The sequence below is a fragment of the Mirounga leonina genome, unplaced genomic scaffold (genome assembly GCF_011800145.1).
Source record: "Mirounga leonina isolate KUSES-001 unplaced genomic scaffold, KU_Mleo_1.0 Mir_53, whole genome shotgun sequence".
Taxonomy (NCBI): Eukaryota; Metazoa; Chordata; class Mammalia; order Carnivora; family Phocidae; genus Mirounga; species Mirounga leonina.
In genome coordinates this window covers 9,630,332-9,652,146 of record NW_023270807.1, presented here as the reverse complement: position 1 = coordinate 9,652,146, position 21,815 = coordinate 9,630,332, and the positions used below count along the sequence as shown (strand labels likewise).

At 51.7% G+C, this 21,815-nt stretch overlaps 2 protein-coding genes across 3 annotated transcripts; both read right to left on the bottom strand.

The window, feature by feature from the left end:
* Window positions 1–59: 59 nt before the first annotated feature.
* On the bottom strand, window positions 60–3,676 carry GNMT (glycine N-methyltransferase). The gene is made up of 6 exons (XM_034990310.1): window positions 2,784–3,676; window positions 1,875–2,002; window positions 1,102–1,218; window positions 745–887; window positions 519–640; window positions 60–435 (listed from the first exon to the last, which is right to left on the bottom strand). The coding sequence occupies exons 1-6, from the start codon at window positions 2,987–2,989 to the stop codon at window positions 264–266; spliced, it is 888 nt and encodes a 295-aa protein (XP_034846201.1). The 5' UTR covers window positions 2,990–3,676; the 3' UTR covers window positions 60–263.
* An 8,997-nt stretch (window positions 3,677–12,673) lies between these two features.
* On the bottom strand, window positions 12,674–21,815 carry CNPY3 (canopy FGF signaling regulator 3). Of its 2 annotated transcripts, none has more exons than XM_034990311.1 (6): window positions 21,496–21,815; window positions 17,470–17,593; window positions 16,704–16,800; window positions 14,036–14,158; window positions 13,646–13,763; window positions 12,674–13,313 (listed from the first exon to the last, which is right to left on the bottom strand). In XM_034990311.1, exons 1-6 carry the CDS (start codon window positions 21,656–21,658, stop codon window positions 13,099–13,101), a joined length of 840 nt encoding a protein of 279 aa, XP_034846202.1. In that variant the 5' UTR covers window positions 21,659–21,815; the 3' UTR covers window positions 12,674–13,098. The 2 variants fall into 2 exon arrangements, with proteins under 2 accessions (XP_034846202.1, XP_034846203.1); XM_034990312.1 differs by having other exon boundaries at window positions 12,674–13,117.

The window sequence follows — 21,815 nt, the reverse complement described above, 5'->3', positions numbered from 1 at the left end:
AGGGGAGGGCACCTCGGGGAGCTCGAGCCTTTTGACAGAAACACAAGGCATGCGGGGACTGAAAAAGGCACAGACTGTATTGCTCACACTTCCATTTGCCTGAACCCAAATCCCTGCACCCGCAGCAGCGGTCTGCCCCTCCCCAAACCCCAGGATCTGCGCTGGGGGATGGCCTTGATATGGGGCCACTAGTCCCCACCTCCCCAGCCAGATCTGGCAGTGCCTGGGCAGAGGGTTGTAGGAGCTGAGGCCACGCTCAGCGCTCAGTCCGTCCTCTTGAGCACATGGATGAAATAGCAAGGAATGTAGGCCTGGCCCGGCTTGTAAGGCTTGAAGTCACCCAGGACGCTGTGCTGGCACTTGCCCCCGAAGGCTGCTCGGAGCAACTCCGTGAAGGAAGCCAAACAGTGTGGGTAGTAGGAGAGCCGGAATTTACTGCAACAGAGCCCCCAGGCAGCCATGAGGACTGGTGGCCTCAACACCACCCCCCTTCACCCCCTGCTGAGCCCAGTGGGTACCTCAAGCCGGGAGAACCATCCTGGCCAGCCCCCGGCACCTGCACTGTATAGTCCAGGGTCACCATGTGGGCTTTGTTGTTCACCGTCAGCACGGATGTCGTGATGTCCTTGGTCAAGTCACTCTGTAGGCGGTGGTGCAGGCTGCATTAGCCTCTGCAACCACCGTGCAGCCTGGACCCTGGGATCACATCCCCCATTCTGGGCCTCCCACCCTCAGGGGCCCCACCTTATAGTAGATGTTCTTCCCTGGAGGTGCACAGCCTGTGCTGAGGATGTGGTCGTAGTTGCGATGATCGATGACCAGCAGGCCCCCCGACCGCACCATGCTTGCGATGTTCTTCAGTGCCAGCCGGTGCTCGCTCTGGTCTCCTGAGCTCCGGGCAGGGGCAGAGAGGCTGCGTCTGCTGAGGGCCCCGAGCTCCAGCCTCCCTCCCATCTTTCTCCTCCCTGGGGATACCGATGCCAAGGCAGAGAGGAGCAGAAAACGGGAGTCTGCTCTGGCAGGAGAGCAGGCACCTAGGGGTCTGTGGAAAGAAGTACAGCTCAAAGCAAGGGCCAGGCTCCAGGCCACACCCTGTCTCACCTTTGCAGTCTGGCAAGTGGGCAAAACTGTTTCCAAGGCAGATGACAGCATCGAAGCCACCCCCCGGTGGCTGGGGCACATCTTTGTCCAGAGTCATCCAGTTGGCTTCTTCGATGACTGGGACCAGGAGGGGGAAGAGGGGTCAGGGTGGCACCATGGCCCCAGCGGTACCCACCTACACCAAGTGCAGCCCTGCCTCAGTTTCCCCTTAAAGACACATGGGGACTCCCCATCCAGTTAGGGGGAGGGGATTATTACGGATATGGAGGGTGAAGGGAAGGAGGGGTCAAGGGGGGAGGAAGCTGTGATTGAGAAGAAAGGCTCTGCGCTTACCGGTTTTTATTTGGGAGAAGGGAGAAGACATTACAAACATCATTAAAACTAGCCGCGCAGGGCGCCTGGGTGGCTCAGTCGGTTAAGTGTCTGCCTTCGGCTCGGGTCATGATCCCAGGGTCCTGGGATCGAGTCCCGCATCGGGCTCCCTGCTCTGTGGGGAGCCTGCGTCTCCCTCTCCTCCCCATTTGTGCTCTCTCTCTCTCACTATCTCTGTCTCTCTCAAATAAATTTAAAACAGAACAAAACAAAACAAAAAACTAGCCGCGCATTACCAGATACCTCATTCTGGTGCCTAAGCCTCCCTTTCCAGGGAAAGTAATTTTGCTGTTCCCTTAAGGAAAACAAGCACCCCCCCGCACAGGAGCTAAAGGAGCCCAGGGCAGAGAGCACCGCGGCCGGGGGTGCTGGGCAGGGAGGGCCTGACTGGACCTGCGTACCCCACTTGTCGAAGGCTGGCTCGTGCCGCCGGTTCCAGCGCTCTTTAAGCGCGTACTTGAGCATCTTGTCACTGGCGTCCACACTGGTCACGCTGAAGCCCTCTTCCACCAGCATGATGGAATCCACCCTGGGCAGGCCCGGAGGGGAGAGGCAGAGAGGGGCAGTCAGGGGGCCTGGGAAGGCCAGGAAGAGGCCCTGTGCTGGACACTTGCGTCTTGAGTCCATTCCTCTTCTTCCTCGCCCCGGGCCCTCTCCACGGACCTCAAATGAGGTTCCTCACTCGGTGCCTTACCACCAGGTAGCAACTTTTTGGTTTTGTTTCTTTAGCACCCGTTCGGAGCCAGGCCCTCTACCAGTGCGCACTAATCTCACGGCAGCGCTGTGAGTAGGCGGTGTCAGCCCCGCTTGGGGAGATGGGGCAGCCTGCGGCTCCCGGGATTGAGGAAGCCGTGCTCGGGCAGGCGGTATAGCCCGACCCTAACCAGCACGGGTCTGAATCTCGTCTCCGCTGGTAGAGGGCCTCCGCTCCTCTGAAGCAGGTTTTCTCACAGCCGTAAGTGGGACATCACTCCTTACCTCAAGAGGTTTCGTAAGGACCTTAAAAATGGACGTAGAGGCAGCTCCTGGCACAGCGCGTGGCGCGGGCAAATATTGAACGACTGTTAACTGTTAACACTGCCCAAGGCCATCACTGGGGAGCAGTGCCAGAGCCGGGGCCCCTGAGAGCTTCCGTCGGTCCGGCCCCAAAGCCCGGCCGCCGCGTCGCCCCGAGGAGCCGGCCGTCCCCACCCTGCGGTGCCCACAGCCCCCGCGCACCCTGGGTGCTCTCGGCCCCGCCTCCCGCCCGCTCCACCCCGCGGCCCGCCCCGCCCCCCCGCCGCCCCCCGCCGCCCCCCGCCCCGGCTCACCCGGTGCCGCAGGCCACGTCGAGCACCCGCTGGCAGCCGTGCTGGCGCAGCAGCCCGAGCAGCCAGGCCTTGTACTCGGCCGTGCGGCTGCGGGTGTCCCCGATGTAGAGCTGCCACACGCGCGCCGCCTCTCCGTCCGCGTACTGGTCCGGGAGCCCCTCGGCCGCCACCCCCAGGGAGCGGGTGCGGTACACGCTGTCCACCATCCTGCGGCGCGCCTGGCTCGGCGGCCGGCCCGCTCCGCATTTATAGAGTACGGCCCTGGCCGAGGCCGGCCGCCCCCCCGCCCAATGGCAGGTGAGCACGGGGACACGCCCCTGCTGGGCTCGCGGCCTCGGGGAGGGCGCTGCGGGCAATCGGAACCAGCCCTTCTCGCCGGCGGGAAGAGCCAGCCCTCTGGGCGACCCCCTGGCGGGAAAGGGCCCTCCCAGCCCCCCACCGCCTTCAGCCCGGCCTCAGGAGGACCGGGGAGGGGCCAGTAAGATCGCCCACTCCTCCGCCACCTAAGCTGGATAGGAAGGAAAGAAAACTTCCCAGTCCACTCCGAGCTCAGCGCCTCGGACTGGACCGTCCCCAGCGAAGGAAGGTATCAGCATATCTAAAGAAGGATTGTCCGCTGCAGGAGGCCCTCGTCAGCCAGGAAAGGGAGGAAGAGGGAGTATCTGGGGATAATGCTAGTCTGGCCACCCAAGTCCAGGAGCAGTTCTGGCCCAGCGAATCATCTGCCCACCTGAAGCCAGGTGCTCCCCTGTCGTGGAGGTAACGCATGAAGCTTTTCCCTGAGTCGGCTAAGGCGAGGTCGACCCTTTCCTCCCAACTCTTCACCGACAGGCAGGCTGCTAAGCACTATTTACTGTTTGAGGCCCCTGTTTGAAACCCAGCATCACCACAAATTTTTTTTTTAAATAATGAATAAATAAACATAAAAATAAAAATCTCACTTAAAAAAAAAAGATTTTATTTTTGAGTGATCTCTGCACCAAACATGGGGCTGGAACTCACAATCCTGAGATCAAGAATTGCATGCTTTGGGGCGCCTGGGTGGCTCAGTCGTTAAGTGTCTGCCTTCAGCTCAGGTCATAATCCCAGGGCCCTGGGATGAGACCCGCATCAGGCTCCCTGCTCAGTGGGGAGTCTGCTTCTCCCTCTCCCTCTGCTTGTGCGCTCTCTCTCTCCTTCTCTGTCAAATAAATAAATAAAATCTTAAAAAAAAAAAAAAGAATCACATGCTTTACTGTGACTGAGCCAGCCAGGTGCCTCTAAAAGTTTGTTATTTTTAAAATTTTTTTGGGGGGGGGAGGGACAGGGGGAGAGGGAGAGAGAGTCTCAAGGAGGCTCCATGCCTAGTGCAGAGCCAGACACCGGCTCCATCTCACAGCCCCTGAGATCATGTCCCCAGCCAAAATCATGAGTTGGGCACTTAACCGACTGAGCCACCCAGGCACCCCTAAAAGTTTTAGGGTTTGTTTTTTTTTTAAAGATTTTATCTATTCACTTATTTTAGAGAGAGGCAACGTGACAGAGTGCAGGAGGGGGCGGTGGGTGGAGAACAAGAGAGGAGGGAGAGGGACAAGCTGACTCCTCACTGAGCACAGAACCCCACCTGGGGCTTGGCTTGAGCTCACCACCCTGAGATCATGACCTGAGCCAAAATCAAGAGTTGGCCGCGGGGCCCCTGGGTGGCTCAGTCAGTTGAGCGGCTGCCTTCGGCTCAGGTCATGATCCCAGGGTCCTGGGATCGAGCCCCACATGGGGCTCCCTGCTCCGCGGGAAGCCTGCTTCTCCCTCTGCCACTCCCCCTGCTTGTGTTCCCTCTCTCGCTGTCTCTCTCTCTGTCAAATAAATAAAATCTTTAAAAGAAAAAAAAAAAAAGAGTTGGCCGCTTACCTGTCTGAGCCAGCCACGCACCCTAAAAGTTTTAATTTTGTAAACACTATCTGCTTTCGACAGAGGTACCCACAGGGTGGGAAATCCAGGCTTAGGGGTGGAAATGCTTGGTGCCCTTGCTATTATATTGCTCACTGTCGCTTCATAAATTGGCCCCTTGGTTTGGTTAGTGTACCTCTACCCTTCTTCCCCAAAGCAGAAGGTCTCTTCCTAGGACAAGATCCTGGACTGAGATGGATTCAGCAATATGATGCCCCTCAGTGAACCCCAAGACAGCAAGAACGGCCTTCCCCACCTATCTTTGTTCTTCTGGCTTCAGAAGGAGCTAAGTATGAAATGTAGAATGAAGGAGGCTCCCCTCCGCTCACCCTTTCATTATCTGTAGAATCTAGGAGCGGGAGGAACCCCAAAGATTATATAATCATTCTTAACTTTCTATTTTTAGCACACAGACTGCCTCAAATGGGCTTGCCTTGCCCAAGTAATGGAGTCTTGTGCTCATGCTGACCCTATAGACAGGTCTTTGGCAACAGGCTGAGAAGGGCACAGTACCGGGAATTACAAATATATAGATAAGTGGCCTAGGGCAATTTATTATTTTTTCCCTTACTACTGCTTTCTTTTCCACTTACTTTTTAAAAAGATTTTATTTATATATATTTTTTTCTTATTTTTTTAGAGAGAGAGGGAGGGGGGAGGGGCAGAGAGGCAGAGGGAGAGGGAGAATCCCAAGCAGGCTTCACACCCAGCGTGGAGTCCCATGCGGGGCTCTATCTCACAACCGTGAGATCATGACCTGAGCAGAAATTAAGAGTCGGAGGCTTAACTGACTGAGCCACCCAAGCGCCCCCTGTCCTCAATATTTAAAGACAAGACAATCCCCAGGAACTTTTTCTTGTCCAGAAATGATTTCAGCTCTTATTTTTCTCTTACCCGTTTTAAAACAAAGTTGTTTGAATTTTTGGCATAATGCACACCTCTGAATGTTTGTATAACATTTTTGTGATTGGTTTGCAGCCTTTAGGCGATAAAGGCCATACTCTCCATACTGATAAGGAATTTTATTTAAATATTTGGCTTTTATTTAAATATTGATGCTTACAATTTTTGAGAAACATATAATTTTACCCACAGAGCCATAATATGATTTTTTTAAATAAAATGAATACTGGTGGTAAATTTGGATTAAAAAAAAATAAAGGTTTTGAGTAGCTTGTAAGTGTACTTTCTATTTGAAAGACAAGATTTTTGTTCTGAAGTTAATAATTATTTGATTCCTTTCTCATCCAGAGGCATTTTAAAAAATGTCAACATCATAACACACATGACATTTCATGGGCCTTTTTTCTTTCTTTCTTTCTTTTCTTTTTTAACTTTTAACCATCAAAAGCATGTTTTCTTCTCTTGACCTTAAATTATTTGGCCTTAATCATGCTTTCAATGGCTACATTGAGTAGATGTGTTGTGACTTGTTTAATCATTCCCTAAGTTCTGAACATTTAAAACGCTCCCACAATTTTTCAAGAGAGTGAACACTTGGATAATTATAATCAAATCATTTTTCAAATGAAATTTTTCTATTAATACTGTCACCCAAATCAAATGTTTCAATTCTTCTCTACATGAAGATGTTATTCCTTGATATCTTACAAGGTAGAACTATTATTATCTAAGTGCTGTAATCTTCAATTGCCACCAAAATGGACCAAATAATTGCAGTTCTTCATCCCTAAATTGTCCATGCCCTCTGCCCACTGATACATACGGAAATTGCCTTTTGTTTTACTTGTTAGTTCGGTGAATTTTAGAGAAACTAAATGTGAGGCCCTGGGCTGTGGAAGAGAAGATCACAGAATCTAAATCAATTTACAGTTTGACTTAACTGAAAATAAGAATAGGAGACATTTTAAAAATGCAGTACTTGGGGCACCTGGGTGGCTCAGTTGTTAAGCATCTGCCTTCGGCTCAGGTCATGGTCCCAGGATCCTGGGATCGAGCCCCGCATCGAGCCCTGCATCGAGCCCCGCATCGGGCTCCCTACTCGGCGGGAAGCCTGCTTCTCCCTCTCCCACTCCCCCTGCTTGTGTTCCCTCTCTCGCTGTGTCTCTCTCTGTCAAATAAATAAATAAATATTTTTTAAAAAAATAAATAAATTGGGGCGCCTGGTGGCTCAGTTGTTAAGCGTCTGCTTTCGGCTCAGGTCGTGATCCCAGGGTCCTGGGATCGAGCCCTACATCGGGCTCCTTGCTCCGCGGGAAGCCTGCTTCTCCCTCTGCCACTCCCCCTGCTTGTGTTCCCTCTCTCGCTGTCTCTCTCTCTGTCAAATAAATAAAATCTTAAAATATAAAATAAAATAAAATAAATAAATAAATAAAATGCAGTACTTACTTGGGATTAGTTGAAAAGGGTAAATTCTTCATCCCGAAATATGTGATGTTTGCCAAAAGACCTTAGCTTAGGAATATGGCTGCAGCTGGACAAACTCCCAGGCTATTCCAATTTGAAGACACATTAAAATCCTAGAATTGTGAAGTATGTATGTACAGTAACCACAAGTGAAGGACATCCTGTTTTTGTTTAGATTCAGAAGAGGTAGAAATTAGTTTTTCAGAGGACGGACACCAATTTCCAAACTCTAGGCCAAAGCTGCTGGAAGAAATCTCTTGTCTGCTGTCTCCCCAGATTGAACACTGGGACACTGGGACACTGGGGGAGGGGAGGGAAGCCACCCACCCACATGGACTCTGCTAGCAGATATATCACAACGGATTCCTTTTTTGGACTTTTTAATATACCATATAAGACTTAATTTGCTTTAATAAAGTCCTGTTAAGTGAGTGTAAAATTGGTCCCTACATTAGTGGATTGCAACACTAATTAAAGGTGGCTCCTTTAAGCTTAGTGCACCTATAAGAATCCACCACTGTGTAAGAAGAGTGGTTTTCTTTGACCATTTCACACTTTGTTACAAGTAGTTTTAAGGTGTGCTAATGTCCAGTAAGATCTCTTCAGTGTATACCAATCTGCTCACTGAGCTGTTCTTCCACATAAAAATGATACACTAGGGGCGCCTGGGTGGCTCAGTCGTTAAGCGTCTGCCTTCGGCTCAAGTCATGGTCCCAGGGTCCTGGGATCGAGCCCCGCATCGGGCTCCCTGCTCGGCGGGAAGCCTGCTTCTCCCTCTCCCACTCCCCCTGCTTGTGCTCCCTCTCTCGCTGGGTCTCTCTCTGTCAAAATAAAATAAAATAAAATAAAATCTTAAAAAAAAAAAAATGATACACTAGTTGAGCCCTGGTAACAGGCTAAGTAAGCATTGCTTGTTGAACCAGCTGACTTTGCACATGGCATCCTTTTTTTTTTTTTTTTTTAAGATTTCATTTATTTATTTGACAGAGAGAGACACAGGGAGACAGAGAGAACACAGCAGGGGGCGTGGTTTTTTTTTTTGGGCTCCCTGCTCAGCGGGGAGCCCGATGTGGGACTCGATCCCGGGACTCCAGGATCATGACCTGAGCCGAAGGCAGTCGCTCAACCAACTGAGCCACCCAGGCGCCCCTTTTCGTTTTTTAAGTAGGCTCCATGCCCAGTGTGGAGCCCAACGCGGGGCTTGTACTCATGATCCTGAGATCAAGACCTGAGCTGAGATCAAGAGTCAGATGCTTAACAAATTGAGCCACCCAGGTGCCCCTTGAGGATCTTTTTTCGTTTTGTTCTCCTTTTTGAACAGAGAACCTTTTATATATTTATATATTTTAGGGGGGTTGGTGGTGATAGATGTTACCACCCCTGGAACTGGTGACTGGCTCAACCTGCTTCTCTCCCCCTCTCAATGTGCAACAACACCTCCTTATTAAGAATCATAATCATTTTCATGGAAGTTTAAGTTCTATTGGCCGGTACCACCTTAGTAGATGGAGAATATAATTTTAAAGAATGAATAAATTTGGCTTCCTCTTCAAAAAACTGTAAACAGGAGCCAGCCCTTGAGGGGCCCTTAGCTGGCTCAGTCGGCAGAGCATGTGACTCTTGATCTTGGGGTTGTAAGTTTGAGCCCCACGTTGGGTGTAGAGGTTACTTAAAAACAACAAAAACGCCAGCCCTTGAAAGCGGCATAAGGGTCAAGCTGGCTTTCAGTTATACACAACTATAAACTCTGAAAAGGGAGAAAGGTTTGAAAATTATCTCCCTCCTAATTGCATTCCCCACGTTGAACTCTGAAGACTGTAGCTGTCTGCCTTCTAGAAGAGAGCCATGGAAGCGGGGGATGGTGCCCAAGCCGGGCCATAGCTGCAGGGTGCTCTGGCATCATGCCTCTGCCCCAAGACACTGAAGCCGGTCCACCGGGGCTCCTAACCTGCATGGGCCACTTACAGAATGTGTGACCTTCGAAAAGTTACTTAACCTTCCTGTGCTTCATTCATTCAGCAGCTACTTATTAAGCAGCTACTCTGTGCCAGGTACTAGGCTAAGTGCTGGGGATAGAACAGTGAACCAAACAGACAAAAGTCCCTGTTCTTTTTGTGGTGGGAGATATGTCTGTGGGGGAGGGGTGCGCTGGTAATCATGTCTTTCAGGAGCTGGGTGCTGGTGACTTAGGTGTTCAGTTTGTAAAAAACCAGTGAGCTGTCCACTTAGGTATGTTTTCCTGTATGTGTGTTTTACTTCAGTAGTTTTTAGGAATCCCCGGGCTTGAGGCCAGAGCCGTGGTCAATCAGTACATAAAGCACGGTGAGCTGGGCTTGTCACACGGGACTCAAACTAGTGGCTGCGGGACGTCTGGGTGGCTCAGTTGTTAAGTGTCTGCCTTCGGCTCAGGTCGTGATCCCAGGGTCCTGGGATCGAGCCCCGCATCGGGCTCCCCGCTCTGCGGGAAGCCTGCTTCTCCCTCTCCCACTCCCCCTGCTTGTGTTCCCTCTCTCACTGTGTCTTTCTCTGTCAAATAAATAAATAAAATGTTTAAAAAAAATAAAGAAATAAAATAAAATAAAAAACAAAAACTAGCGGCTGCTGTTATTGCCGTGAAACTTACTAGAGCCATCAGGGGAAGCTCAAGAGGGATTCCGCTGCCTCTGCTTTGAGGCCCAGCCCACGGAGCCCTCCTCTAAACCAGTCAGGTGCAGACCGTGCATCTGTCGCAAAAAACAGGCTTTAAGACAAAAAAACAAGAAAAGGCATTTTGCTCTCACTCGTGAACTGAAGGGCCGCACGGCCGCTGGGGACATGTGGCTGGCTGTGTGTTGAGCCAAGGTTCCGGATCTAAGGGACTGCCATTCCTATCGCAAACCACACGGGCTCGTCCATTCGTTATGCTCTGGCGGCCAAGTGTCTTATTCTCACAAAACTTATGTTAAATAAATGACTTTCTGACAGATGGAAGTCAAAGGTGTGAAGAGTACCATCTTCTAACTTGCAAAAAAGATGCTGCATGGGGATAGCATCCAGGAACTGGGAAATAGAGGAAACCGCTTTCTAGAAATTGCCCTCTAAAATGAATACAGAGGAGCGCCTGGGTGGCTCAGTCAGTTAAGCTTTCCACTCGGGTCATGATCTCGGGGTTGTGGGATCGAGCCCCACGTTGGGCTCCACGCTGGGTGTGGAGCCTGCTTAAGATTCTCTCTCTCCCCCTCTGCCCCTCCCCACCCTCTCTAAAAATAAAATAAAAAATAAATAAAATGAATACAGAGTCCCTGTGCAGCCACCCGAGACCACAGCCCCAACCCCTGAGATTTCACTATCAGGGCCTGTGTAAGAAACGGGCTTTCTGGTTGGTCCATGAGCCTTTGTGGTTCCGGACGATGCAAGTTTCTGGCAGAGACAGATCCTCTCTGAAGTTCTGACTAGTTGTGTCTCTAAGGACAAGACCCTGACCTTGACTTCATGGAGGTCCTGCCCCCTCTTAGCACAACACCCTGTTTCCCCTGCTGTGGTGGGCTCCAGCCGGCCTCATCTTAAGGACCATGAGAGCTTTGTTAAACAAGCAGACTCCTAGGTCCCCAAGCCAGCAGATCGAGGTGGGGCCCAGTCATCTAACAGGCATTCCATATGACACTCATGTTCAAGTGAGTTTAAGAAACCCTGTTCTAACAGGATTTCTACTAAAGGGACTAAAATCTGGTTAACTTGAGCTCAGCCAGTCCCCTTACCTTATGGAGAGAAGGGGTGTGGGAAAGTGGGAGGTGATATTCAGGTTCAGAAAGGCCTGTATGTGTGGTGGGGAGAAGAAAAGAAAAACCTGGGAAGCTGGATCTCGCCTCTGGCTCTTCTAGGCTGGGCCGGGGCAGGGGTGGGGTAGGTGGGTGGAGAGCTAGTGCATGTGCAACACACCGGGCCCTCGGCCCTCGTGGGGGGTAGGGGGAGGAAGGGGCTATTCACGCAGCAGCCACAGGTCAAAGAGCAAAGCAGTCACGGTGCCGTCTGCCCTCTGGTCTGGGACAGGGCCTGGATTGGGCCACTGGGCCCACACCCCAGCAAAGGGATAGGTCTTTGTCCCATCCTACCTGAAGGACCAATGAAGCTCTGGGGACAGACATAAGCCAGGCACTGAAGTGCTCTGGGTCAGTGACACAATGGGGTTATCAGAGACTAGCCATGAAATCCTAGACAGTTCAGGCAGCGGCAAATGGTTTCCCAGCCCTGAGCTCCACCCCCAGAGCCCAGGGTGGGACCTGAGTCTCGACTGGAATCTCACTGCCCACAGCGCCTTCAACAGGGGGCAGCACCAGTCCTAGAGATGGGTGGGGGCAGGGGGACTAAACCAAAAAAGTATCCTCCAAGGACCTCTTGGAAGCCTCACCAACTGGAGGAAAAAAGCTTCCAGTTTGCTCCACCCTCTCTGGCCTTGGCTGTCCCACCTCAGGGGAGAAGGCCTGAGCCCAGGCTGCAAGGGGGCCCCTCGCCCTCAGTTAGTTCGGACCCTGGAGCATTTCACTGGAGCTGGAGTCTGGGGCGCTCCGGCAGTGCACCCCCGCCCCTGCCCACCAGGCCCAGGCCAGGAGCACGACGGGGTCTGTGGGGCTGGGGCGGGGGCCCGGCCTGGCAGGACCTCCTGCCATTGTCTCCTTCTGAGAAGCCATAGCTGCTTCCTCCTTTACTTGGAAAAGAGGTTTGCTGGTAGGGGTGGAGTTATGGCTAAGAAACCAAAACAGTTCAATGTGGATCACGCTGCCAGTGCTAGGTGCTGGGGAAAGGAGGTGGCAGCCATGGGGTGGTGGAAACACAACAGACCCAGAGTCTGAATCCAGAGTCTGAGTGCCCCTGGACACTTACTAACAGCAGGACTTTGGCTGTGTCACCTCATGTGAGCCTCAGTTTTGTCTTCTACAAAATGAGGCTAACGACACCCACCCCACGGGAGCTGTAAGGGTTCGAGTTAAAGCACCGCGAGGGTGTGCAGTTATCATTACTACTGCTACTGAGCGCTGTGATCCCTGACCTCGGGACAGAATGGGGAGGTGCCTGGGCCTCCCACGACTTCCCCCTAGAGGCCACGCTTCCTGTTCCTCCCCTGCTCCCAGAGAATGTGGTGTAACTGGCTGTTGGGGGACTGGGGTGTCCTCCCCTCCAGGCACAACAATTAGAAGGAGCAGAGCGGTAATTTGTGGTCATCAGGGAACAAGGTTCAAGACCAACAAGCAGGGCAGATGCAGATGGGAAGGAGGGGTGGAATCTGGTGAGGTCATCAGTAAACAGTCTACACAACAAATGGGAAGGCCTTCAGGGAGAGAAGAGAGGATGGAGGGCAGCCAGGTGCCCAGGGCACAAGTCAGGCCCTTCCTGGCCTGGGGAGCTCAGGGAGTCCAAAGGCAGCTGAGGGGCAGGGCCTCACCCCAGAACAACCCAGGCCATCCCTGCACCTGCCATTCCCCAGAGCCGGCAGTCCAGCCTCAATAATGGGAGGATGGGAGCTGCCTCTTCATTCTCGGCCCCCAAGGCTGGAAGGTGAGGGGCAAGGAAGAGCAACAGGGGCTCCAGGCCTCTCTGAGGAGCTGGAGGGGACTCAAAAATTGGAACAAAAAGGCCAAAAGGTTTTTACTCTGTGAGCCCTGGGGAGGGCCGGGCAGAGTGCCAGGTGTCCACAGGAGGGGGTAAGCGGGGGTGGGATGGCCTGCAGTCCTGCTTCCCCGTTGGAGAGGAGTGAGGGGAGGTGAAGGCCGGGGTGCCCTCCCCATGGGCCCCACACCTGCCCCTGCTGAGTTCACACCAGAGTCCTCGGCAGGCGGGAAATCGCAGGGCCCCCCGGAAGCCAGGGTCGGGAGAGCCGCTGGGCGGAGGGAGGAGGCGAGTTCTTCCCCCCACCGTGTCTTTCCTGGTGGCAAGCCGGCCCGGCAGGGAGGACCTGGAGCAGGACAGCTGTCTGCCGGCCAGAGTGGGGTCCCAGATTCCTCAGCTTCAGGTCAGGGGTCTCGGTACAGGGGGCACTGGGTTAGCCTCAAAGCTCATCCGGAGGGCTGTGTGTGAGAGGGGACGCCTTCTGGATGCCCTCATCCTCATCGGGGCTGGGGTCTTCCTCCAGGCCACCTAGCTCCTTCCTCTGTTTGCTGCCGCCGCCCGATGCCTTGACCCTGCTGCTCTTCTTTTTAGATTTCTTCCCTCCCAGGGCGGCTGTGTCCCCCTTCTTGCCGGACCACTGCTCTGCCAGGCAACCTGAGGTGAGGAGAGACACCCGCAACGGACTGGTTTGCTGGGGGCAGAGCACTGACAGGGGCGGGGGGGGGCGTGCGGAAGCGACAACTGGAACTGGCGCCCCACGAGTCCCTGCCTCCTGCCTCACTGTAGTTCCCTTCGTGTGATTCTGCACCTGGTTTCGGTACCTCTTACTCCACCCTGTCCCCTCAAGCTCCCCAAGGGCAGAGCTGCTAGGACGTCTTCTATTTCTTATTTCTCTTCTGTCTTCTCCCAACCTACCTCCCCTGAGGGGGAGTGAGCGGTAGAACAGAGGGCCCACCCGCCCTGCCCTCGCCCTCCCTCCCACTCACTGGTGTCCTTGCCCTTCAGGACGTGATTGGCGCAGAGGAACTGAGTCAGGTCTTCCTCCTGGTGATGCCGGTACCAGTCCTCGATCACCTCCTCAAACTCTTCCACCAGCACGTCGCACTATGAATCACAACACGGCACGTTGGCAAAGCCCCAGCACTGACTCGCTCCCCGGGGGCGGTGGGGGGGGAGGGGGCTCAGCCGAGTCTCACAACCCACTGCAGGACAGGCAGGTGGCTGTGATTCCCCTGAGGAAACTGAAGCCAGCGAGGTGAGACGACTTGACCAGAGCTCCCCCCTCCCCCAGCTCTCAGTGGTCCTCCTCAGCCATAGACCCGGTCCCCAGCCGCCCCGGTGAGCAGGGCAGCCTCTGCGGGCCGAGAGGCCCGTACCTGCTTCTTGAGGTCAGCCACCTCTGCAGAGGTCTCGTTCCACAGCTCGTAGGGGATATCCATCACCACCTTGACCCCTTTGTGGACCAGGTTGTGCAGTGTCTCAAAGGTCTCCGACATGCCCTAGAAGAGGCAGCAGGGCCTGAGAGGCTGAGAGTGTCCACCAATTCCCACCCTCCTTTCTGGGTGGCGCTGGAGGCCCGAGGACCCAGCACTGAGGAGTCAGGACCCTCCAAGGCTTCTCACACTTGACCTCACCTTCCTCTCCCCTTTCAGGCCTGCCCCCACAACCCCTACATACAACACACACACCCTATCATTTCTCTCACACCTCAAGCTTTCAAAAAGGATTGCTGTTTGCCTTCAGGCCCTTTGAATGGAAACTCCTTTTCCAGGAATTAAGTGTGTCTTGGCTCTTTCCCCTCACTGTGGCCGGGAACACGTGCTCCCCCACGTCTAGACCCACTCCCCACTCCAGCTTCTTCCTGGGGCTTGTGTCTTTCCTGGGTCGGAAGGGAGCATAGGCGTGGCAGGGAGAACTCTTGGTTCTGTAAAAATATTTCTGCCAGCTCCCTAGGTCTTCTCCCTGGAGAGTCCATCTACACACTGTCCATTTCCTCTTTCTTTCCAGAGGTGATGCGGGCAAATACAAGCAAATATACATACAAATATATCCTCCTCTCTTGCCCCCACTTCTTACACAAGTGGTAGTATATATCAGCCACACTATTCTGCCCTTTGCCTTTTTTACTGAATAACAGAACTTGGAGACAATTTGAATTCAATTCATAAAGAGCTACCTCATTCTTTGTTTTGTCCACTGAATGGCCGTATCAATTTATTTAGCCACTGGTGAATGATTAGATTGTTTCTAATTTTATTGCTATGGAAAATAGTTTTAAACATTTTTATATTAATGCAAAACATGGGTTTATTACTGAGTAGAATACAAAATGCATACAAATTTTAATTTTTAAATATTTTATTTATTTACTTATCAGAGCGAGAAAGAGCACAAGCAGGGGGAGCAGCAGACAGAGGGAGAAGCAGACTCCCGGCTGAGCAGGGAGCCCGAAGCAGGGCTCAATCCCAGGACCCTGGGATCATGACCTGAGCCGAAGGCAGACACTTAACTGACTGAGCCACCCAGGCACCCCTTTATTTTATTATTTTATTTTTTTTATTTTTTTTTCATTTTACATTATTTTATTTTTTTAATTTTTTTTTTAATTTTTTTTATTCTTATGTTAATTATTTTTTTATTTTTTAAAGAGGCTCCACTCCCAGCTTGGAGCCCAATGCAGGGCTTGAGCTCACAACCCTGAGATCAAGATCTGAGCTAAGATCAAGAGTCAGATGCTTGGGGCAACTGGGTGGCACAGTCAGTTGGGCGTCTGACTCTTGGTTTTGGCTCAGATCGTGATCTGAGGGTTGTGAGATTGAGCTCTGCATGGAGCCCCGCATCAGGCTCTGCACTCAACACAGGGTGTGCTTGAGACTCTTTCTCCCTCTCCCTCCCTGCAGCACACACACGCTCGCGCTCTCTCTAATGAATAAATCTTTAAAAAAAAAAAAAAAAGGGAGTCAGCCACTTAACCAGCTGAGCCACCCAGGCACCCCTAAATTTTAAATCTAAGACTTCTGCTATTTAAGACTATCCCTCTAAAGGGCGCCTGGGTGACTCAGATGGTTAAGCGTCTGCCTTCAGCTCAGGTCATGGTCCCAGGGTCCTGGGATCGAGCCCCGCTTCGGGCTCCCTGCTCCGTGGGAAGCCTGCTTCTCCCTCTCCCACTCCCCCTGCTTGTGTTCCCTCTCTCACTGTGACCTTCTCTGTCAAATAAATGAATAAAATCTTAAAAAAAAAAAAAAAAAGACTATTCCTCTAGGTTCCCCAGGGGTTTCTGACTAATCAACTCCACTAGAAGGGTACTTAGGTGGAGAAATACGGGAGGCAAGTCTCTTACCATATGTGCCAGGCACTGAAGATGTTGAAGCAAAGAACTGTGGGCCTTGTGGTAAGAAGCTCATTCTTCAGGGACAGGGGCATTCGTGCACATAGTAAGTGCATTAAATATCACACAGGCACCCTGACAGAGGTCCAGGTGAGTGTCCTGTGGGCCCAGAGGGACTAGGTAATCACCCCACCCTGCTGTGTCTTCTGACATCTCCTCTAAACCCCACAGTTCTGCACTTCCTGAGCTCTCCCTGAACCAGTATTCAGGCCTCCACATGGGCATTTCGGGCTGAGGCTGAGGCAGGGCCCTGATGGCCCCGGTCACTAAAAATGTGCCTACTGGGGCGCCTGGGTGGCTCAGTCGTTAAGTGTTTGCCTTCGGCTCAGGTCATGATCCCAGAGTCCTGGGATCGAGCCCTGCATGGGGCTCCCTGCTCAGCAGGAGGTCTGCTTCTCCCTCTCCCTCTGTTTGTGTTCTCTCTCTCTAATAAATAAATAAATCAATCTAAAAAAAAAAAACAAAAAACTGTGCCTACTGCCACCAAAGAGCACGCTCAGGAGGTGAGAAATGCAAACCCTAATCGATGAAGAATGGGAAGAGGCCAAGGATGGAAGCTCCCCAAACATGATCTTCGAGCCACACCCACACCAGCAGACCCCTTAGACACATGCAGGCCTTGCCCCATGGGGATGAAGGACAAGCACAAATCCAACCTTGGCAAACCGGTTGCTGCCGGTCCTCTCCTTGTGCAGGCTATAGTCCAGGAGCCTCTTGCAGATGGTCTCAGTGACTTCGATTAACCGTAAGTCCCTGCAGAGACAGCAGCACGAGAGGGACTGAGCTCCTCTCCCAGCCCCAGGGGGTTAGCGGTCCGTCCCTCCAGCCCTGCTACCCCAACACCTGCGCATCTCACCAAAGGGAAGTCAGAGCTGGAAGGAAGATAGGTCATCTGGTCTGGGGGCTCTGAAATGCTGGAACACAGACCAGAGAGACAAAATGTAACAGCTCTATGGGAAGGCATCTTTTATAAAGCTAAATGATTCAGTATTTAGATGTTTTCCTACGGCAAAATGTATTAAATTTTGATGTCAAAACATTTCATTTTGAAAGGATGATCATGGCTGATGAAGGGTTTTTTTGGCTTGTTTTTAATATTTATTCCTGGTAATATTAAAAGCAGGTAATCCTATGTTATCAATTTAAAAAAAAAAATTGCATTGGCTCATGAAATCCAAGAATCTGGGATGAGATACGGTCGAACCGTCTTGCTTTGACAGATAAGTCTGAGGCTCAGTGGAATGAAGGGATTTATGAAGACCACACAATTAGTTGGGGCAAAACCAGCGGGCAAACTCAGGTATTGGTGAGAACCGCCTCCCTTTGGTGGGTTTGCCTAGCTGGAAGGGAGAGGGAACCCCAAGCCTCCGAAGCCTCTAGGAACAAAGCAGGCCAGGCCAGTGGGTACCCCCCTTCACTTACGACTTGGTGTACTTGACTCCGGAAGCCTTCCGATCCAGGATGCCATAGCCTGTGTCAATCACCTCTTTGGTCTTGCCAGTCTCCTCAAAAGCTGACTTCAGCTCCACGGCGACATATTTACACACTGGGGGCGGGAGACACGGCACAGCCTACTGAGCGCCTAGGAGTCTGTCAGGAAGGAGCCAGCTCCCAGCCAAATGCACCAAGGTAGGTGCCTCTCCCAGACTGGGTCAACACTCAGGGCAGGGAAGGACTTAGCCCCAGACCACCACATGGAGGTCACTGGGTGAAACTTGGCTCCAAGATTCGTTGCCCCCTGTCCAGTCCTGGCCCTTATCCTACTGACTCCATTTCTCCCAGCTCCCTCCTGCCTCTCCCCACCACCCCCTGTAATCATTTTAAAATTTCAAACATATAGAAAAGCTGAATGAGTACAATGAGTAACTATACAGCTTCCACTCATTTCAACAGTTTGTTAATAATCTGCCACAATCTCACTCCAGTATAATAATATAAAATAATAGGATAATATAGTAATATATCTCAACAATATATACATTGTTTTTGCTAAACCATTTTGAAAGTAAGTTGCAGACATCATGATCTTTCACCCCTCAAAAGGTCCTCATGCATCTCTGAGAACCAGGACTTTCTTCTACCAACCATAAAACCATACCGATCCTTGGAAAATGAAAAATAATTCCAATATCACCTAATACTCACTCCATATTCAAATTTTCCCAGTTGTCCCCAAAGGTCTTGTCTGCCTGTTTTATGACCTGATTTCATATGCTGTTCCAACACCAGCTCTCTGCTCCTACCAAGGTCATCTGCTCCATCCCCTCCAGAGGCCCTTGTTCCTACCGGCTCTGTACATTCATCTTCTCGTTTTCTCTTACTCTTCCTCAAACAGTTACTAAGCAATCCTGTGTGCCAGGCACTGTCTGGGGATTCACAGCTGAAAACAGATTCCTCTGTTCTACATCCAGCCCAATGGAGTAATTGCCGCTGTGCAAGGAGTGTTCACACAGAAAGTGTGACCTGTCCGAGGCCCTGGGAGAGCGCTTAATGCCTTCTATGGGCTTTTCTACCCATTCTCCCAACCTCACTTTATCATTATTATTATTTTTTAAAGATTTTATGTATTGGAGAGAGAGCGAGAGACAGAGAGACAGAACATGTGCAGCAGGACAGGCAGAGGGAGAGGCAGAGAATCTCAAGCAGACTCCTGGCTGAGTGCAGAGCCCGATGAGGGGCTCGATGCAGAGCTTGGGGCTTGATCTCATGACTTGGGGATCGGGACCTGAGCTGAAACCAAGAGTCGGCCGCTTAACTGACTAAACCACCCAGGTGCCCCACAACCTCACTTTAAAAGCCTCCTCCTCCTGGAAAGCTCTTCTGGATCCATCCCACCTGCTCTGATTTCATCTGGGTCTCTCTCTATAGGATCCATGTTCGAAGAGCTTTTGGTCACTTTGTGGCTCCCCAACTATAACTACAATAATACCCAAAGTGAGTATCATGTATTGGACTTTTTCTGTATTCCTCTAGTCTGGGATTCTGTCTGTGTTGTATACTTAATAAATACTGCTGAGAGACTGTGTTTGTGATAGAGCAGCTTCTGATGCCTCTGAACGAATATGATCTGTAGGCCAAGTGCCATTAGTATTATTACAACACTGACAGCAGAGTTTAGTAGGCCAATCCACCACACACACACAAAAAAAACAAACCATCCCCTGAAGGCTTGCTTGGTAAAATTTTATAACATACATATTTAATAGATGGCTTGGAGAACCTGGAATACATTAAAATTCCAAAATATAAGCTGTGATCTCAGAGTCTGCAATGAATTGAGGCGGCTCACCTCCCTGGCTCTCTAGCCAGCAACACCTGTCCCCCTCCCCCTCTCTGTTCTACATTCTGTGTGAGCTCATCATTTTTCTGGCTCTTTCGCCCCCTTCTCCCACGCCCTCAATGTGTAGGATTCCAGGCCCTGGGGAGCTGAAACCTTTCTCTCTTGTGCCCATCAATCACAACCTTGCTTCCCAACTCTTCCAAACCCTACCTCTTCAAGACCCCCTCTGGGGATCCCATCCAGAACTAGACTTGTAGGAGACTCATGGCACAGACCCCAGACTCTCATGGACACCCACCTACTCTTTTTCCTGGCAGGTTCTCCTTTCTCTGTGCCAAGGCCTATTCCACTCAGACTATGGAGCCAGGAGGCAGGCTTTGTGGGCCATACACAGTCAGCATTTAATAACAAAGGTGCAACAATGATAAATAAAAGCAAAAGCCCTATTAAGAGGAGCCTAGGGCGCCTGGGTGGCTCAGTTGGTTAAGCGACTGCCTTCGGCTCAGGTCATGATCCTGGAGTTCCGGGATTGAGTCCCACATCAGGCTCCCTGCTCAGCAGGGAGTCTGCTTCTCCCTCTAACCCTCCTCCCTCTCATGCTCTCTGTCTCTCATTCTCTCTCTCGCAAATAAATAAAATCTTAAAAAAAAAAAAAAAAAGAGGAGCCTAAGACTTTACCAAGCCATCCTGTAATTGAAAATCCCTTTTAAATTAGTCTTTATCCATTAACTACAAAATGAGGCTGGACTAGAATGATCGCTAAGATCTTTGCAAGCTCTATGCTTCTGAGTCTGTGAATGCCTCCTAAGGGAAAGAAATGTGAGGTTCTCAGGCTATGAGAATAGTCCCTTCTTAGGGGCTAAGATAGAAAACAAAGAGAGGAAGTGAAACCCCAAACCATACCATCTAGGTTAGGACTAGAGCAAGAGTGAAAGGGGCTTCCCCCCTCTCTGGGGCATCCCAACTCTCTGCCTGCCTATTTATGGGAGTGAGGGACAGGCTAGAACCCATACTGAGAGCCCTCCCAGTGAAGTCGGCTCATCTCTGAAGCATCTCATCTTTCATCTCTCAAATGAAAGGATTATGTGTCCCAATCCACCCCACCCCCACTTCCCAGTGCTTAGGGAACATTTGGCCTGCTGTATGCTTTGAATGGGGATGAAATGGATATATAGCCAACTTTTGGAGGGGTTTGGGGGTATGGAGATGGCAAGGAAGGAGTGATTGCGAAGGTCTGGGGAGAAATTAGAAATAATGGGGGTGGGGGTGGAGAAAAGGTAGGCCCTTCATAGTCCTGGATCACTGGCTTGGGTGCTGGTGCTCTTTCTCTCAAGTTTTACACCTCCATCCCTATATCTTTGGGATTCACTTTCTCCTTATTCCTAAAGTCCTCCTCCCTCACCAAATTCTCCCAGGCCAGATCTACTCTTCTCCCAAAGTGGCCCTCTATTCTTCTCCCCATAGGCCTCAGACCCTTCTCCTTCCTCCACACACACCCAAATCCCCCATTTATTTGTATTTATTCCAAAAATATTCACTGGGTGCCCACCAGGCACTGTATGAATAAATATCTGAGACAAGGTCCCTGTCCTCAAGGAGTTTAACGCTAGTGAGGGAGTCTATCAATTACACAGATCAGCTTGTGGTGAGGGCACAAAGGGGAGAGTTTCAGGCTTTCCTACCCTAAGGACAGTCATAAGGACCTTTTCAGTTCCTCAAACTTGTCCTTTGCTTCTTAGCCTCTGCATCTGCGGTTTCCTGAGAGACTCTCTCTTTTCACGTCTCTTCGCCCAGCTAACTCCTAATTACTGCTTGGGCTTCCTATACGAATTCCTGACTTCCCTCTCCACACAGCCTTTCCCCCCCATCTCCAGGCTAGATTAGATGCTCCTTCCCCGGCCCGCAAAGCCGGTACCTACTCTATCATGGCATCTACCACCCTGGATTATAACTGCTTCTTTTGTACCGACTTGAGAGCTCCTGGTGCACCGAGACCTGATCTCTTGCCCGGCCCTGTGTCCCCAGCGTCCAGCACAGTGCCAGGCACACAGTAGCTTCAATGAATGAAGAGGTTCCAGCTCAGGTGCCAAGGACCTTCCATCCCCCGCCCCTACCCCGCACGCCCCGCCCCTCTGGCAGGATACTCCCCGCGGGCCCCGCCCCCTCACCTTCGCATTTGCTGGGGAGTCGAACCCAGTCAGTCTCCTCCGCGTGCGCCTGGCCGGGGCCCAGCTCTGGGGCCGGCAGTAGCAGCAGCAGCAACAGTAGCAGGGAGAGAAGCAGAAGACAGCGCGGCCCAGGCCGGGGCGCGGGCTCAGGCAATGGCTCCATGGCCCAGCCGGACCCGACCCCAGCGTACCCGGCGGCGATTCCTCCGGTTGCGCGCGCTGGGCAGCTTCCCGGAGCCGCTTCCGGGACTGCACACGTGCCTCGGCGTAACCAGGGCAACAGGGAGCCCCCCGCCCGGTCCCTCCTCCGGCCACCTCGG